The sequence below is a fragment of the Limtongia smithiae genome (genome assembly GCF_038497785.1).
Source record: "Limtongia smithiae strain NRRL Y-17922 unplaced genomic scaffold V1518scaffold_2, whole genome shotgun sequence".
NCBI classification, from domain to species: Eukaryota; Fungi; Ascomycota; class Lipomycetes; order Lipomycetales; family Lipomycetaceae; genus Limtongia; species Limtongia smithiae.
Genome location: NW_027117623.1, coordinates 81,074 through 97,745, shown reverse-complemented (window position 1 = coordinate 97,745; position 16,672 = coordinate 81,074). Strand labels below are relative to the sequence as shown.

At 51.3% G+C, this 16,672-nt stretch overlaps 9 protein-coding genes across 9 annotated transcripts; 4 read left to right on the top strand and 5 right to left on the bottom strand.

The window, feature by feature from the left end:
- The first annotated feature begins 65 nt into the window (after nucleotides 1-65).
- V1518DRAFT_147047 (uncharacterized protein) lies at nucleotides 66-1,284 on the top strand. Its single transcript, XM_066900772.1, has one exon. It carries the CDS (start codon nucleotides 168-170, stop codon nucleotides 1,212-1,214), a length of 1,047 nt encoding a protein of 348 aa, XP_066761036.1. The 5' UTR covers nucleotides 66-167; the 3' UTR covers nucleotides 1,215-1,284.
- V1518DRAFT_411301 (40S ribosomal protein eS17) lies at nucleotides 1,165-1,920 on the bottom strand. The gene is made up of 3 exons (XM_066902818.1): nucleotides 1,848-1,920; nucleotides 1,451-1,792; nucleotides 1,165-1,397 (listed from the first exon to the last, which is right to left on the bottom strand). The coding sequence occupies exons 1-3, from the start codon at nucleotides 1,848-1,850 to the stop codon at nucleotides 1,356-1,358; spliced, it is 387 nt and encodes a 128-aa protein (XP_066761035.1). The 5' UTR covers nucleotides 1,851-1,920; the 3' UTR covers nucleotides 1,165-1,355.
- A 241-nt stretch (nucleotides 1,921-2,161) lies between these two features.
- On the top strand, nucleotides 2,162-3,989 carry V1518DRAFT_411298 (uncharacterized protein). The gene is made up of 2 exons (XM_066902817.1): nucleotides 2,162-2,253; nucleotides 2,545-3,989. Exons 1-2 carry the CDS (start codon nucleotides 2,189-2,191, stop codon nucleotides 3,863-3,865), a joined length of 1,386 nt encoding a protein of 461 aa, XP_066761034.1. The 5' UTR covers nucleotides 2,162-2,188; the 3' UTR covers nucleotides 3,866-3,989.
- Nucleotides 3,990-4,017: 28 nt separating this feature from the next.
- V1518DRAFT_411295 (uncharacterized protein) lies at nucleotides 4,018-5,409 on the top strand. Its single transcript, XM_066902816.1, has 3 exons — nucleotides 4,018-4,179; nucleotides 4,242-4,341; nucleotides 4,403-5,409. The coding sequence occupies exons 1-3, from the start codon at nucleotides 4,045-4,047 to the stop codon at nucleotides 5,284-5,286; spliced, it is 1,119 nt and encodes a 372-aa protein (XP_066761033.1). The 5' UTR covers nucleotides 4,018-4,044; the 3' UTR covers nucleotides 5,287-5,409.
- V1518DRAFT_370841 (NADP-dependent oxidoreductase domain-containing protein) lies at nucleotides 5,404-6,258 on the bottom strand (the record flags this gene model as incomplete). The annotated part of the gene is made up of 1 exon (XM_066901337.1): nucleotides 5,404-6,258. The coding sequence occupies one exon, from the start codon at nucleotides 6,256-6,258 to the stop codon at nucleotides 5,404-5,406; it is 855 nt and encodes a 284-aa protein (XP_066761032.1).
- An 832-nt stretch (nucleotides 6,259-7,090) lies between these two features.
- On the bottom strand, nucleotides 7,091-9,066 carry V1518DRAFT_440251 (kinase-like domain-containing protein; the record flags this gene model as incomplete). Its single annotated transcript, XM_066906412.1, has 3 exons — nucleotides 8,955-9,066; nucleotides 8,649-8,901; nucleotides 7,091-8,627 (listed from the first exon to the last, which is right to left on the bottom strand). Exons 1-3 carry the CDS (start codon nucleotides 8,974-8,976, stop codon nucleotides 7,091-7,093), a joined length of 1,812 nt encoding a protein of 603 aa, XP_066761031.1. The 5' UTR covers nucleotides 8,977-9,066.
- Nucleotides 9,067-9,230: 164 nt separating this feature from the next.
- V1518DRAFT_370439 (glutathione S-transferase) lies at nucleotides 9,231-10,123 on the bottom strand (the record flags this gene model as incomplete). The annotated part of the gene is made up of 3 exons (XM_066901322.1): nucleotides 9,231-9,592; nucleotides 9,658-9,854; nucleotides 9,909-10,123. The coding sequence occupies 3 exons, from the start codon at nucleotides 10,121-10,123 to the stop codon at nucleotides 9,231-9,233; spliced, it is 774 nt and encodes a 257-aa protein (XP_066761030.1).
- Nucleotides 10,124-10,328: 205 nt separating this feature from the next.
- V1518DRAFT_146897 (CoA-binding protein) lies at nucleotides 10,329-11,322 on the top strand. The gene has a single exon (XM_066900771.1). The coding sequence runs from the start codon at nucleotides 10,734-10,736 to the stop codon at nucleotides 11,169-11,171; it is 438 nt and encodes a 145-aa protein (XP_066761029.1). The 5' UTR covers nucleotides 10,329-10,733; the 3' UTR covers nucleotides 11,172-11,322.
- Nucleotides 11,323-15,245: 3,923 nt separating this feature from the next.
- V1518DRAFT_146806 (uncharacterized protein) lies at nucleotides 15,246-16,599 on the bottom strand. Its single transcript, XM_066900770.1, has 2 exons — nucleotides 15,525-16,599; nucleotides 15,246-15,474 (listed from the first exon to the last, which is right to left on the bottom strand). Exons 1-2 carry the CDS (start codon nucleotides 16,428-16,430, stop codon nucleotides 15,298-15,300), a joined length of 1,083 nt encoding a protein of 360 aa, XP_066761028.1. The 5' UTR covers nucleotides 16,431-16,599; the 3' UTR covers nucleotides 15,246-15,297.
- Between the last annotated feature and the right edge of the window lie 73 nt (nucleotides 16,600-16,672).

The window sequence follows — 16,672 nt, the reverse complement described above, 5'->3', positions numbered from 1 at the left end:
ATCCCGGTCGATAGTGTCTACAGATCATCACGACAAACCGTATGACGCACAGTCTCGTCACGACTTCGTGTTCCAGCCGCCGTTACCACTGCGTAACAGTGGAGTTGAATGTTCCATACCCTTGCGCGAGTCCATCTCGACGTATGTTGTAGTTGTGCTGTTTACTGATGTTTCTTCTTCTTGCTATACAAGCAGTTCCAAACGTTGTCAGACCGCGCCTTCACACACAACAGCCCCGCACTCCACTACTCCTACCGCCGCTGGCGCCAACCGCAGTCTCAATCAAGAAAATCAACGCAATAGATCTGATTGAAGACATCTCTGAGGATGACTTGGTTATAAGCGACGACGTCGAAGTGGACGATATCGAGTTTGATACTACAACCACCGTGTCCCCAGACAAGTTTGTGATTGCGACATCCACTCCGAAACACGTTACCACAGCCTGCGGTTTCGCGCCAGTGTTCCGGGGCGATGAGAATATCAGTAGCAGTAATAGCTCTATAGCGTTCGATCATGATGCAGATGATGCGCGAGTGGGAACTAATCAAGCCACCAACCTATCAGGAGGAGGTAAGCCTGTTCAAAATAACAACGACCTGCAGCAGTCACTGGACGAGTCATTCAGCGGTGCAGGAATGGACGGAGTGGGATCCTCCTTTTCATTTGATGAATTGCTCGTGAGCTCGGGCAGCGGACCTGTGAACAAGGAAGAGCATGTGATTGAAAGCAACAGCAACGACCACGAGAAGGACAGGGCTTCAGAAGCAATGACCACGTCAGTGTCCATACACAGCAGTACCCGAATCGCTGCTCCAATAGCCGCCTCGCGCCCATCTCCGACGGTCAAGACCGGACCATACCCGTACGCGAAGTACACGCCAGTGACTACACCGCTGCCCACGGACGATGTGCAAAGAGAGCTGCAAGCATTGAACCAGCCAGATCCGAGCGAGGCTGAACATTACTATGGCGAGATGACTTTTGAAGAATGGCACCGTGCAGGCGAGGAGCTCAGTGAGCGCGCAGCAGAGCTGATTAGAAAGACTATCGACGTGCGACGTCGCAAGGTGCAGGCGCTCGCATCGCTCGAGAGCAAGATTGACGCGCACGCTCAGGGACTGCTACATACTGAGAGTCTGGTGCTTGCGGAGCGAGAGAAAATACGGACAAAAGCAATCAGCTTGCTCACGGAGGCAGGAAGTTCAGCATAGCAGAGCCAGAGTTGCGTTTTGCTAAAGGACCGTAGTAGCTAATAGATCCGTGAAAATTGCTTTTTTATTTGATGTACTGTACAATCATCGAGATTTTGCTCCTTTGTGTAACCTGCCCAACCCACCAGTGAGAGAAAATACTTAATGAGAAACAGCGACAACGTTGATCGGCATGCGCTCGAACTGGAAATATGGTTAGCGATTGGGAAATGACAGTAAAACGATAGGGAACGTACGCCAAGCGACTTAAGCAAGTCCCGAGTATCGGGGTCAACGTCGAGCTGGCCCTCAGACTGCTGCGAGAGGTCGAGAGCGGAGACGTCGGGGACGTACTGGTCCTTTCGCTCACGCTCCTCCTCCTGAAGCTTGAAGGAGATACCGCGGACAGGGCCCTTCTGAATGCGCTTCATGAGATGGGTGGTGTAGCCGGCGATCTTGTTTCGCAGTCTCTTAGAGGCAATGATAGCGATCTCGTCAGTCAGACGCTTGTTGGTTTCAAAGTCGGTGGTGAGCTTGGGGTAGTAGCGCTCGATGATGGCCTTCGAGGCTCTCTTGACGGTCTTTGTGCGGACGCGGCCCTTGGGTACTGTTAGTGGCGGATCACACACTCGAAACCGGTGATGACAAGCATACCATTGTGTTATATGAGGAAAGTTGTGGGGGACAAGACGGGGTGGAGATAGGCGAGAGCGAGATTGCTGTTGGAGACTCTGGTAGTAGCAAGCGGCTCGTCGCGAAGAAGCGGCCGAAGTGGGCATTCTGCAGGAATCAGAAGCCCTAATTTGTGACTGCTGGTTTGTGCGGCTTGCACCCTAGAATGTGGCGCAATGCGGCGGTGCATTGTGCGGCGCAAGTGGCGCGGCTGCATGGCCCTGTCGCCAGCCACACGAGGCGCAGCGACGGAACATTCGCGAGCGGCCGCACGTCACACTACGTAGTTGTCAGTCCCCATCCAACCGTATCGACCCGTCGTCATGACGGTGACCCATCGTAAGACGACCACGACGGATTCCGTCGATGCGGCCGAGCCGGGTGTCAAGTGAGTTCTGGTTTTATGTGATCGCTGCGTCTGGGCGTGCAAGCGAGGAACGCGGACAGCGGAGGAGAACAAAGGCGCTGTACAGAAACCCATCAAGGCGTGTGCTGAGGGAGCAAGATGAAAGCAACAACAACGACGGCCAGTTTGCATCGCATCCTTGTTCACCACTACCTCTGCTCTCTACCCTGGGTCCCATCCTCAGCTGTCTGTGTGGTCGCGTTGCGCGTCGCTTCTGCACGCCCTCATCGTCATCTGTACACCCCTGATAACTAATATGCGTGTCCGTGACAGGTTCCACTGCGACGTCTGCGCCTGCGACTGCACTCACCTCGTCCGCATCCGCTGCGCCGTCTGTCAAGACTACGACCTCTGCGTGCCCTGCTTTGCCTCCGGCGCCGCTTCGGGCACTCACAAGCCATACCATGACTACTCTATCGTCGAACAGCATGCATACCCTATCTTCGTCGAGGACTGGGGCGCCGACGAAGAGCTCCTGCTCATCGAAGGCGCGGAGACTCTAGGCTTGGGAAACTGGCAGGAGATTGCGGATCACATCGGTGGACGCACCAAGGAAGAGGTCGATCGTCATTATCTTGACGTATACGTCAAGAGCGAGTCATATCCGCTCCCTGACATGAAACGCAAATTCGACATCACTCCTGCGGAATTCGCTTCACGCAAGAAAGCCAGACTCGACGCCCGCCGCACACAACAAGCCATTCCCCCGGTCCCAAAGCAGAAACCAACGGCATCAGTGCCGTCGTGCCATGAAGTACAAGGCTACATGCCCGGTCGTCTCGAGTTCGAGACTGAATACGAGAACGAGGCCGATGTTGTGGTCAAGGACATGGTGTTTGACCCCGACGACGGCGAGGGCGAGGTCGAGCTCAAGCTGACCGTTCTGGACATCTACTATTCGCGGCTCACTAGCCGCGCGGAGCGCAAGCGGTGCATGATCGAGCACGGCTTGCTCGAATACAAGAAGAACGCGGCTATTGAGAAAAAACGAACCCGCGAAGAACGGGAATTGCTAATGAAAACAAAACCATTTGTGAGAGTACTCACACAGGAAGACTACAGCGTATTCTGCGACGACCTCGTGGAAGAGCTCCGCATTCGCAAACGGATAGCCGAGTTGCAGGAGTACCGGCAGAACGGCATCCAGATGCTCGATCTGGCGGCAAAATACGAGCGTGACAAGCTTCAGCGGAGCATCGTTGGCCGCAATCTACTTGGCAATATTACACCTGTCTCTAGCTCGCGTTATGGCTCTGCAACCCCGACCATAAACGGTCGTGGCGGAAGAGATTCATCTGTTGTCCTCGGCAATAACGACATTGGCGCCAAGGCATTCAGAAAGTCGGTCGCGAATCCGCTTGACATCTCACATGCTGCTGATCTTGATCTCTTAAGCGCTGCGGAACAGCAGCTGTGCAGCCAACTTCGCATTCTACCAAAACCGTACCTTGTCATCAAGGAGACTCTGTTTCGAGAACTCCTTCGTACTGGCGGTATTTTGAAGAAGCGGACAGCTCGCGAGCTTATTAAGATTGACGTGAACAAGACCGCACGCATCTACGAATTTTTTCAGAACCAGCGCTGGCTCAGCTAAAAGCACTTTCACAAATAATGATATTTTGGATGATAAGGGGACACCGGAGTTAAGAAGATGACGAAAGCCAGCTCATCACTTTGTACATAGTTAACTACATGCTTTTTCAGTAGAAATGTCGGACGGCGTATGATAATGCCGGGCAGGAAGAAACCTGCTAGCCGCGTTCAAAACTCCCAATGAAAACTCCCATCTGCAAATTGCAATCCTTTCCAACTTTTTTTCAACGCTTTCCAATACCTCTTCAGCCGCTCGCTCTTACCATATGCACACTCTACAAGACAGACACCACCATGGTTAGCTTTTCTTGCGAGGTAAGAAGCTGTCTTTTGGATCTCATTGTTCAAACCAGTGCCCCTCGCTCACCACCATTCAGAACTGCAACGACACGATCGTTAAGAAGAAGTTGCCTCAACACCGGAATAAGTGTCCTGGTGCTCCGTTCACTTGCTTGGACTGCCAGGAGACATTTCACGGTGCGTATTTGTTACTGTAAAATTTGGGAGCAAAAGCACTGTCGCTGATACGGAAGCACAGGCAACACCTTCCAGAACCACACGAGCTGTATCTCTGAGGCGCAAAAATACGAGAAGACCGTGTACAAGCAGCCGAATGGCAGGAAGCAGAAAAAGGAAGCATCAGTTGAGCCTCTCAAGGACGAAAAGTTGAAGGAGGAGGCAGCAGAGCCGATGGAGACGGCCTCCGCTCCCGTTGTCGAACAGGCGGCGCCTGTTACGGCGCCAGAGATTACGGAGACCGCATCCGCCACCAAGATCAAGCCCGAGGTTGCTGGCTTTCCGGTCAATCCCGAGGCTGCGAGAAAAGAGACTGACAAGGAATTGCGAAAGGCAGCGCTGAAAAAGGAGAAGATGGCAAAGCACCTCGCTAGGCTTGAGCGACATGGCAAGAGCAGGGCTGGGCGAGATGCCACCGGTGGGGTCCTCAAAGAGGAGCCTCAAGCCGAGGATGAGGAAATTAAGGTCATCGTTGACGACCAGCCCATGGCTATCCACGAGTCGTACATCCCTCTGGAATCACGAACCAATCCCGCTCCCGCGTCTGCTTCCCCGGTCGTCAAGAAGAATAAGAATAAATACGACTCCAAGAAGCGCAAGCGCGAGGCGGCCGAGGCTGCTTCCCCGGACGGAGAGGAGAAGATGCCGGAGCGTCTAGCACTAGCTCAGGAGAAGAAGGCGCGGAGAAAAGAGGCCAGGGAAGAACGCGCAGAGGAGGCGCAGAAACCTACTCTGACGTCAGTGCTTGACGAGTCGCTTAAGAGCATCACCGCCGACCATGGGGTCTCGGTACAACAACTCGTCAAGGTGCTGAAGAAGAAGAGTATTAAGATCAAGCGTGATGATCTGTTTAAGCGGATGTTGGTGAAGAAGGAGGGCGATCAATTGGTAATCAAAGTTGTCTGATTTTACGATAATAGAAGAAATTAATCTGTTCCGCGCCTTCCCCATCCACATCAGTCCAACCCAGTTGCATTCATTTGTGTTAGTTACATAATATTCTCCAGACTGCCTCGCAAAAGCTTATGCAACGTTTGTGGGATCCCAGTCGACGATAAAATATTCGTTTGTCATGAGCGACTCCATATCTACGGGGTCGATGGCAAAGTCAAAGACCTTTGCGTTCTCCTCGATGCGCTTTGGCGTTGAACTCTTCGGCAGAGGCACCATTCCGCGCTGCAGACTCCACCTGAGTAGAATCTGTGCGGGCGTGCGCTTGTACTTGTTCACCAGTGCCTGCACGCGCTGGTCCTTGAACTTGAGGCCACGGGTGATAGGACAGAATGCCTCGACGACGATGTCGTTGGCCTGGCAGTACTCGACGAGTTCCTTCCGGGTGAGGAACGGGTGCACCTCAAGCTGGTTGACGGTGGGCTTGATCGTCGCGTAGGTCATGAGCTCCTTGAGATGCTTGATGCCGTAGTTGGACACACCAATAGACCGGATCTTGCCGTCGCGCACAGCCTCCTCCATCGCAAGCCACGTCTCCTTGCGCAGCTGTTTGCCCGGGTTTGGCGAGTGAATAAGGTAGAGGTCAATATATCCGAGATCGCACTCGCGCAGCGACCAGTTTATCGCCTTCTTAGTGTTATTGTAACCCTGATCAGTGTCCCAGACCTTTGTAGTGAAATAAACGTCCTCGCGTTTGCCGCCCGTGTCGTGGATCCATTTCTTGATCGCCACGCCAACCTCGCGCTCATTTTCGTACAGAGTCGCCGAGTCAATGTGGCGGTAGCCAACCTTGAGCGCGTGGTACACGGCATTGATCACCTCCTCGCCAAATGACATGTACACACCAAAGCCGAGCACCGGCATCTCGTACCCGGACGAGAGCTTTACGCGGCTCTGCAGCGTGAGTGCGGTTGTTGGGACTGCCATTGTAGTTTCTTCCTTGTGTTCTCCTTGTGTAGTGTAGCCTGACTTGTCGCTATCGGCGATGTGTTCTGTCTCTTCGACGGCTTTCTTATTCACAGGATTCAACGTTCCTCGACCACTCTTTGCTGTGCGCTGCCGTTCAAGCTGCCTTGTGCGCTGGTACTGCTCTGCAAACTGCCTAAAGTCCGCCTGAATCTGCGGATCGTGCCACGGCTCAATGCCTTGCGCGAGTGAACCCTGCAGCGACGGAAGCTTCAGCTGCGGCTTAAACTCTGGCACTGGCCCACGCTCCTGCGCGCGCTGCTCGACGGTGGAATGCAAGAACGTGACAAGTGCGCCAAAGATCACGGCGCACGCGAGAAGAAGGACGACGATTTGACGCGACGAGCCGCGCAGAAGGAGAAGAAACAGATGCTGGAGGCTGGCGGGGAAAACAAGATTCACACGGGCACCGTTCAGAGAGAGCACGGGAGGCATACACCACGTCGGCGCGTGGGAAACAGGTTGATTGCTGCTGCAAAGTACAGTGGCACTGACTCTGAGACTAGTCGGAGCGGAGGGAAGATTGCGATGGGGATGGTGGAGTGGAGACTGACACAAACTATGCAATGCGGCGCCCGGAAGACGCGGGGCTCATGCTCGAACGGGCAAGTGTCGTCATTTCTACGTCGCGGATCTCTTCGCCGCCGTGAGGGAAGATATTTCGTGAACACCAATCCACAACATTTCTAAGCGCACAAAACGCAGACAAAAAACACGAAGACACAAAAACCAAGCCACAAACTGGCCCAGACGCATATGTTCATCACGATCTGCCATGACTAATCTCGCCACCCTACCCAATAACGCTGCCAGGACCAGGCCCGTCACGACCCACCGTCGTGCCCAACCTACTATCCGAGTACGTCCACCCGCCAAACTGGCGTTGCACGCTCTCCGAAAGGTAGTCATCCACGACCGAATCCGTCGGCACCTCGCTCGTAAACTCCTTGTCAAAGTTCGACGTGTCCGTCGCAGATGCAACACTCGGCTTAAATGGCGGTGGGTACTTCTTGCCCAGAAGCTTCTTCCAGTCGATCTCGGCAAAAAACTTGTGGCTCTTAATTTCTGCCGGCCCGTTTGCGCCCAGCCGTTGTTTGGGGTCGCGGTTTAGCAGACCGGTGAGCAGCAGTTTCGCGTCCTTGTCCATGTCATCGGGAAACCGCAGCGGCTCCTGTAGAATTTTGCGGTACATCTCGTTTGTGTTTTCGTCATAAAATGGCGGCAAGCCCGTCAACATCTCGTATAAAAGAACACCTAACGTCCACCAATCCACTGTCTTGGTGTATCCTTGACCCAGCAGCAGCTCTGGTGCAAGATACTCGGGTGTTCCGCAAAATGTGTTTGTCTTGTCGTCTTCATGCATGTTCAGCTTGCACAGACCGAAATCACATAGCGCTATGTGACCGGTGTAGTCCAGCAAGATGTTCTCGGGCTTGAGATCACGATAGATGACATTGAATCCATGCAGGCACTCTAGCGCACACAATAGCTCTGCCGTATAAAAGCGCGACCGATTCAGATCAAACCGACCCTCGCGCTGCAAGTGGTGGAAGAGCTCACCGCCGTTGATGAAGGCGAGCACCAAATACAGCTTCTCCGGCGACTGAAAGCTGAATTTCAATGGGACGATGAACGGGTTATCGATCTGTGCGAGCACGGTGCGTTCTGCAAGCGTATGGTTGACTTCAGACCGCGACACAATGTGGGCTTTGCGGATGGTCTTCAAAGCGTAGATTCGGTTCGTGTCCTTCTTGCGAACTTGCATGACCTTACCGAAGGAGCCTTTGCCAATGACCTTGAGCAATTCAAAATCGTCAATCGTCAGCGGCTTCCGCTTGCTCTGCTTGAACGTTGTGCTGAGCGACACTTTGCCAGAACCCCACGACACGGCGACCCACTCGTCGATCTTGCCGATACGGGCATCGAGCTTGGGCACAACCTTGCAGGACCCGAGTAAAATATCCTCATCTGTATGTTTACGGTCGGACGAAGAGCCCGGTGGGTTTGACGATGTCGTGAAGAAGGAGCCGGGGTTGCGTACATAGAGTGAGACGGTGAGCGTCTCATTTCTGCTGACATCGAAGTTGGCGGTCTGTTCCCATATAGGTGTTTCTATAGTGCCGGTCTTGGCGTCCATAATGACTTGGGTCTTGTCAAACTCGAGAACGATATATGGCAAGAAGTGCCTGGCGCTGTTGTTCGTGGTCGAGAAATGCAGAGCAGTTGACAAGCCATGCTGAGCATGTGTGTAGGATGGCGGGAGGGACAGCCCGGTGGCCTCGTGGATTGTGACGGAGAGAAGACCGGGCGCAATGGACGTAGATCCGGTGCTGCGGTGACCCGGTGAGAACGCTGCGATGGAGGAGCCGGATGATGGTGCCGGCGAAGACCCGGCGGAGCCGCCAGAGGAGGGGGAGGCCGCGGCGGCCTGCGCGGCTGCGGTTGGAGATTCGGCCGCGTCGTGTTTGCTGCTGTGGTAGAAGTGGTGATGGTGCTTACTTTCCTTCTCTTTCGCCTTTTCCTCTGCAAGTATGCTCTGTGGGGTGACGGTGGAGGTGGACGAGGATCGGGACGAGAGCGAAGACAAGTGCGTCTCGCGCAGTTCTAGATGGAGAGTCAGATGGTCGATGGTGAGGTGCGCGGTAAGAAGTGCATACTCTTTGTGAGCTTCCAGGACATGACTGTGGCTGCTCTCGCCGCACAAGGGAGTCTTCTAGGAGGGCAATGGGGAGGAGTGGAGTCTGGGGTATGGAATTGCTGTCCACGCTGACGCGAAACGCAGCGAAATCCGGCGATTACGACACTTACCCGGACTACGCCGCACGGCATTGCCGCAGCGCGGCACGAAGTTTATGCGCAGTGCACGTGAATAACACGTGCGCATTGCTTTATTTTTGCCAGCTCATTCTGTCCTGCGTCGTTATCGCGGCTTACTACCACTCCACCGACGACCGCGGCATGATCAGCGGTAGTGGCCCTGCTGGCGTCACTGAGTCCGGCTTCGTCGTCGCATACCCCTTCTTGAACTGCTCTATGAACGTAGTCTCCTGAAAAATCGTCGGCATGTCGTAGAACAGGTGCAGCAGCCACCGCTCCAAGCGTGGGTATCCGTACCGGATCATCCTGATGTTCGTTCGGAACAGCGTGAAGTACGCCGCATCAAAGCGAATCAACGTCACAAAGAGTCGGATGTCGACCTCTGTCATGCGCGAGCCGAGCACGAACTCGCGCCCGTCCGACATGAGCTCTTCCAGACGGTCTAGGGACTCAAAGAGAGGGTAGACGTTCTCGTCATCTGATTGCGTCGTCGTTAGTCATCAGCAGCTTCAGACGTACTTCCCACGCTCTCGTGTTACATACATGCTTCCTGTGTAGCCGCGAACCCGGTCTTGTAAACACCGTTGTTGATATTGTTGTACACCCACTCGTTGATCTCATCAATTTCTCCGCGCATGTCCTCAGGATAGACGTCGATTGCAGCCTTGTCTGCCGGAAGATGGTCGTTGAATGCGGTGTTGAAGATGCGAATAATCTCACTCGATTCGTTGTTCACGATCCTTTTGCAAGCTCGCGTTAGTACATCGGCTGACGACTACCATACATACACGTACGTCTCATGCTTCAAGTCCCACAGCATAGGCACCGTAAATCGCTTGTCATAGCCGGGATCGGCCCGGAAGTAAAACTCACGTAAGAACTTAAACCCATAGTAAGGATCTTCCGCCGGTGAATTGTCCTCCTCTTTGAAATACCAGCCCTTCTCGCCCAGTGCCCAGTGCAACCACACCACGGAAATAAAATCCTCAAGACCCTTCAACTTGAGCATTAGTAGCGCGCGGTGAGCCCACGGACACGTCGCAACCACGTACAACACGTAGCGGCCCTTCTCCGGCGTGAACAGCGGATGGTCGGCCGCAATGATCTCGCGAAATGAGGACGCCTGGCGTCGGAACTTGCCATCAGGGTCTGCCTGCTTGCTGCGCTGGTCAGCCTCCACGCCGGGCCCTTTTGCATTGGGATCGTCAGGAAGCGATGGCATGTTTGCGTAGGAATAACACGTGGAAATATCGACAGAGGGACGGAAGCGGATGTGGAATATGTCGGGATAGAAGCTGCGATGGGCCGTGACACTGAAAGCGACAGCTCTGTCCCAATTTCCGGACGCCGCACAGATCGGACGAAGATGACCTCGCCGCGAATCAGAATACACAGGTGGCACGGCACGGCGATTTACAGGTCCTCTACTTTTTTGGACTCGAGAAGTAATTTTTTTCGAACTATTCGCCATAATGCGATTCGCCCGACTGGTCCGCACTGATTAAAAATCGGCGAGCATGAGAGTTGGCCCCTGATTGCGTCACGTGCGGCTGACTTCATATAAATCCCCACGCAACCAGTGAAGATTATGGTCGTCTCGGCATCGCCACCATTTCATCATGTCTGTTGAACCTATTCGACAATTTTTTACCGCCCAGGCGTATGCCGTTGTTGGTGCCAGTCCCGATGTCACAAAGTACGGAAATAAGATCCTGAAGTGGTACATTGACCACAACCTCACTGTTACCGGAATCAACCCTAAGGAGCCGACGATCTACGGTGTGCAATCACTGTCGTCAATATCCAATCTTCTTAACAGCGCTGGTCCCGAAGCCAGATTTTCTATCAGCATTGTCACACCGCCGCGCGTTAGTGAAGCGACGATCAAAGAGATCAACGGACTCAAGAGTCAGATCAACGGCGTGTGGTTGCAGCCTGGAAGCTACGACGCTGCGACACTTGCAGCTGCTGCCGAAGGTCTTAACGTGATTGCGTATGGTCGGTGCGTTCTCGTCGAAGGCGATGAGGGAATAGCTGCTGCTGCTGCGCGACTGTGAAGAGGATAGTGATAGTGATACGCGGTGACTCTCCAGCATGATGCCACTTCGTCAGCCCGTAAGTTGCATATTTAAAATAAGGTATTAACTCTTTATTACTTTTCTTTTGATGACATGGTCTGAGCCGATCATCTACTTGAAGATCAGGTATAACGCTGCTGCGATGCTTAGAATTGTGTCATGCATATTGACTAACCCGTTCCTATGCGCTAGATAATTGGCAATATCTATTTGGATATTATCTTAAGCCATAACCGTTGTTTGCAACATGTATACAGGAAGTCCCATCGCAGGCGTTGTACAGGCGTTGTTAGTAAACCTTCCTCTTGCAGTGGGTCTGACAGCGGGCGACATCGGGTATACTTTGACCACTTGACTGCAAGAGTGATATTGATAGCAGACCCATCAATGGGATATCCTTGCACCCCATTGTATACATGCCCATGATACTGTGCCGCCCTCTTCCTCCAGCAAATTCTTCCCATTTGTTTCCAAATCTATGTCACTCAAGCTTTTTAGCGGGAATGATTTACCACGTTGGACTTGCCGTCTTCACCGATAACTGCTATCTTCGTTCAATGATTTACACGGTCATCCAGGGGTGGAATTTTGGTGTACTGCGATAGGCAGGATGTCGTCACACAAGTCGACAAGTTTGAAGGTGCGAAGTTCAAATTGTTCTGCGCGTGTGAGCAGGCGGATCGACATATCAGACAACATAGGAATCGCACGCATGTCCCACTACCTGCTCTAGTAATTCCTGATAGCGTGCGTATTGCTGGCCGTGTGCGATTTAGCTGGTTAGCTGGCTCTGTTGCAACTACCGGCTTGTCACCGCTACTCCGGTTAACTCTACTCCCGTTACCATCCGCACTGACGGCTGTTGTCTTCGACAATGTTGAAGCTATCCCTGTGACTACGGCTGCGTGTACTACGCCTGAGCGACAAACGGAATGTTTTGCAATGCCTCGTGTACCTCTCTTAGTCCAAGCAGTGCGCAGAACTAATGGCAGTTTTGCTTGCTCTGCGCGATGGTTTCGGGGCTGCGATCTGAAGTCACTCAGACTCAATGTATAAGATTGATTACGCTACCAAATGATATGAAAAGTAGAGACACAGGATAACGGGCGCAATACTAGATAGCGTACTGTCGACAGCGCGGTTCTTGTTATCGACAATCTCTTCCTGTTATAAGGACAGAAACGACAGCGGGCTCCGAGTCACGTATAGATATATTCCAGGCCATCACGTGGTTGAAGGAATGGAATTGATCGATCTGTTGGCACTTTGGGATACTGAGAATTATTACAGTTGTTTAGAAATCGATAAGTGATTCAATATAAATCGAGTTTGGACATATGAAGTTACTTTTTTTTTTAACTTTCTAGAGCAAACGCGCGGGATATCTCTGCATTGTCAGAGAGCTGTGCAAGTGACTGCAAAACTGCAAGAGCACGGCAGCTGCATCTATATTATCGGTGACTATATTGATGATCAAGCCTACGGATATCACGATGAAATAAAGCTGTTCAAAGAATACAATGCTGCTCTGTGTGCTGCGAGCAGGTGAATCTGATAATTCTGAATCTCTAGTTAGTCCAAACTGGACCCCAAATTGGAACCTCATATTTAGTTAGTACTTATCGGGCACTAATTGAACAGTGTGACTGTTGCCCAAATACCTGATGGACGTACTTAATTAGCTAAAGGCTAGCAGCCGCCTGCATTGCTAAAATGCACTTTCGGTCACTCATTAGTTTGCTGAACTTATCGTGTTTTTGGTTCAACATCACTAACTTAATCGACCACTAATTTTAGTTTGCTAACTAGTTAGCTAACCCAAAGAGTTCATTAATCTAATAGTTAATGATACCTATTACCTAATCGTACTTGTGAATTAAATCACAAAATTTAGTTCACTAATTTAGTTAACAGGACTTTGCCACATACGCCGCTCCAGCTGTTACTGACCTCAGTCACCAATTATTAGTTAATACTGAGCCTCACAGTCACAGACTGTCGCACACTTGCAGGTACATAAAGCACGTTGATGCATGATGCCATTTGAAGAGAGTTCACTAGGCTTTTCGGCCCGTAGTACGCCAGTGAAGCCTCGGTCCGGTTGCGCAGCTCATCATCACACCCAAACCTCCCAATTTCACAAAAAGTCCGTACAGGCATCAACGCTGACACGTGACTGTACGCTGATTTGAGCACTGCAATATCTCTGTCCGTCATCTAGAATCTGGCTGTGCTCGACCGTTCATGTTCCCGCGACACCACCTGCGCAAAGCTATTTCTCCATCGTCCAGTATATATTTAAACTTACTATACAGTCCAAACAGATTATCGCGCATGAGCATTCGCAGATACTATGCAGTGCGGTCAAGTATGTCCAGTGTTCTATTGAGACAACTTGCACTCAAGGCTCACTACTATTTTAGAGTACGATGGCTATGGTATATTTGACGATATCACACTTATACGCGCGAAGTTCCCATCTTTGCTCAACTCGGAAGTGGAATGTAAGCAATTTACGGACATCGAGGATGCGCGTCTGTGGATGAAAGGAGAGATTCTTGAGAAGTATGGAGGAGATGATTGCCTGACCGATAATCCTCCCGCTCCTCCTGGCAAACGGTACGCTGTTTTAAAAGGGCGCCGACCTGGTATTTATTATACGTGGGAAGAATGCAAAGCACAAGTCGACCAATTTAAAGGCGCAAAATTCAAGGGGTTTTCCACGTTTGCAAAGGCTGCGACCTACTATATCGATGAAAGGGAACGACAAGATTCTGAACCGCCCCTGGATCGCTCGTTGGTTTACGCTGTCACAAAGGGATGGACTCCTGGCGTGTACTCTAACATGCAAGATGTTGTTGCACAGGTCGAGACTTACGAAGGCGCGGAGTTCAAGTCGTTCAGTACCTGGAACCAGGCAGATCAATATTTCCGACAACATGGTAATCACACGCCAGATCTTACATCTGTTCCAGTAATTGACAGCGCGAGTGCTCCCGCTGGTGCCTTAGAACATTCTATGCCTGTCATCATCTACACTGACGGATGCTGCCTAGGAAATGGTAGATGCAATCCGCACGCTGGCGTCGGCGTTTACTACGGCCAAAACGACAAACGAAATGTGTCGGAAGCACTCGCCGGCTCCGCGCAAACTAACCAGCGCGCTGAGCTGACAGCAGTTTTGATTGCCGTACGCGACGGTCCTTGGGACCGTGATCTTCAAATATTCACTGACTCCATGTACTCGATCAACTGCATTACTAAGTGGTGTAAAAAATGGAAGCAAAATGGCTGGCTCAATGCAAGAGGTAGTCCAGTCGAAAATGCGGATCTCGTCAAGAACATCCTTGTTTATATCGACGAAAGAAATATGGAAGGGATTAAAGTCACATTGAATTATGTCCCGGGCCACAGCGGGGTTGAAGGGAATGAAATGGCTGACGAGTTGGCGCGCCTCGGTGCTAAGAATTATTAGTATGCTTTCGAATTGACTAATCTCAACTAAATAGAATCAGCAATACATAAGAAGGTGTCATAGACTATCTCTCATGTTACTAGTCTTGTCTGTCGGTCTGGTATGGGACATGTGGCTTGTGCGTCCTACACTTTGCAGAAGACATGCTTGATGATTAGCAAACTATTCAGTCGTCAGTTACTCTGCCCAATTAGCTACCTACATCTTATATTAAAATGCATAGATAAACTGCATTGCTATGCATCTCACATTGACTACTTCGGGACGAACGCATGCCGATACTAATCGATCCTAAAATGCACTTTGAAAAATGTCTCCATCACTAGCTAATCTCATGCGTCGAGTAGATCTGCCGAATCATGACAGCTACTCCGTAGATCTACAGCATATCGAAGCAGCCATCAACCACTTAAATCTGTTATGGCACATCGGTTGGCACGACAGATTGCTATTCCTTCGGCATGGTAAGTTCCAATCAATGAAATTAAGAGTCACTTCATCCTATTTCGTTAATTACGCATACTAATAGTGATCACAAAATTACTAACAAATTCGTGACAAGATCATATGCAACTTCCAAAAATACATCAAAAATACAGTTGAAATTACGTGAAATGTAGTGAGCTTGTCTCACATGAATCCGTCAAACAAGCCTTCTCCTGAAAACATATCCGCTGCTCCAGGTATCTGCAACATGTCAGAGTAGTCGTCAATCTCTCTTCTAATTTCCTTATAAGGGATGTGTGTTATCGTCGGATGGTTCGACACTGGGCGATAGATTCGCTCGAGTTCGATGAAGTCCAAGTTCTGACAGCAGGTTAGCTAGTGCTACTCCATATTCAACAGTAATCACTTACAAGTTGGCGCTTCCATTCGCCGCTAGTATCTCGGATCTCAATCCGCAGATCCTGCCACTCTCGTTCTCGCTCCAAATTCGGCTCTATCGTGAACTCGGACACGGTAAGTTCAAACCAACCACGATTCTGCAGATCGAACAAAGTGCTCGGCGGAAGCACGCGCGAAGTAAGTGGCTCGTCCACTTTGTTTGTGCCGACATCCTTCCGAAGAATTACGTTAAACCGCAGGTGCTCCAGCGTATTCCAGGCGTCTCCAATGCTTAGTCCCCACGTCAAACTGTAAGATCCGGCCGGAACTCGTATGCTTCTACTTGCTTCCAGCCAGCAGACTTCTTCCAAGTTCAGAGTCTTGCCGCACACTGAGTAAGAGCATTCTGTCATTTTCCAATAACCTTCTCGGCGCCAGGGAGTATTCCACTTGTCATCGCCGCAGTAATACCGTCTCGGGCGACACAACTCGTCGTAAGCAGCGCGCCATGACTTTGGCTTCACCATTTCAAGACCATAGTGATCATTCATTTTCAAAGCGTTGTTAGACATAGCCGATGCTCCTCCCTCCATCATTTTCCGTTGTTGTAAGGCCAGTCCCTCGAATCCGAAATCATTCAGCAACTTTTGCCGCCATAGCACGCCATCTGCCGCAAAATCATGCGCGCACTTACAGGTTCGCGTGAATGCAACAAAGTCTGCAGGCGCAACCAGAATGCATATACGAATGAGCAGCTCCGGTGGGAGATTTAGTAATCCGTGGTGCTCTGCTGCGGTGGTATGTTGACTCGGAAGACTGTCTGGGTTCGCGATCTTTGACGTCGTTGATAACGATTGATCCAACACCGTGAGATTCGCGATTGTGGACGTCGTTGAAGGCGACTGATCCAACACCGTAAGAGTAGAAGACACGCGCATAATGTAAATCAATAGTCACACTCAGTCAGCCACCAAGTTCCGTGCTTACAGATGACTTGCTGGGTAGATAGTAGGGCACAGGACCGCAAATCCCTGTAGAGACAAGGATGCGTACGGGATGGCAGCGTGAGGACATAAAAGTTGTACGCACATTGTGCACGATGGTCTCGCTGCCACCACTGCTGATAAGGACAAGCCCTACCGCCCACCGCCAATGTGAGAGCTACTGTCCAGATCAAGCT

Bases quoted from the DNA above. Each gene is read 5' to 3' on its own strand.
- V1518DRAFT_147047 (XM_066900772.1), top strand. From the start codon at position 168: ATGTTTCTTCTTCTTGCTATACAAGCAGTTCCAAACGTTGTCAGACCG.
- V1518DRAFT_411301 (XM_066902818.1), bottom strand. The intron at 1,398-1,450 runs GTACGTTCCCTA...CCATATTTCCAG, and splicing joins ACTTGCTTAAGTCGCTTGGC to TTCGAGCGCATGCCGATCAA.
- V1518DRAFT_411298 (XM_066902817.1), top strand. From the start codon at position 2,189: ATGACGGTGACCCATCGTAAGACGACCACGACGGATTCCGTCGATGCG. The intron at 2,254-2,544 runs GTGAGTTCTGGT...TGTCCGTGACAG, and splicing joins GCGGCCGAGCCGGGTGTCAA to GTTCCACTGCGACGTCTGCG.
- V1518DRAFT_411295 (XM_066902816.1), top strand. From the start codon at position 4,045: ATGAAAACTCCCATCTGCAAATTGCAATCCTTTCCAACTTTTTTTCAA. The intron at 4,180-4,241 runs GTAAGAAGCTGT...ACCACCATTCAG, and splicing joins TGGTTAGCTTTTCTTGCGAG to AACTGCAACGACACGATCGT. The intron at 4,342-4,402 runs GTGCGTATTTGT...ACGGAAGCACAG, and splicing joins CTGCCAGGAGACATTTCACG to GCAACACCTTCCAGAACCAC.
- V1518DRAFT_146897 (XM_066900771.1), top strand. From the start codon at position 10,734: ATGTCTGTTGAACCTATTCGACAATTTTTTACCGCCCAGGCGTATGCC.
- V1518DRAFT_146806 (XM_066900770.1), bottom strand. From the start codon at position 16,430: ATGCGCGTGTCTTCTACTCTTACGGTGTTGGATCAGTCGCCTTCAACG. The intron at 15,475-15,524 runs GTAAGTGATTAC...ACCTGCTGTCAG, and splicing joins GCGAATGGAAGCGCCAACTT to AACTTGGACTTCATCGAACT.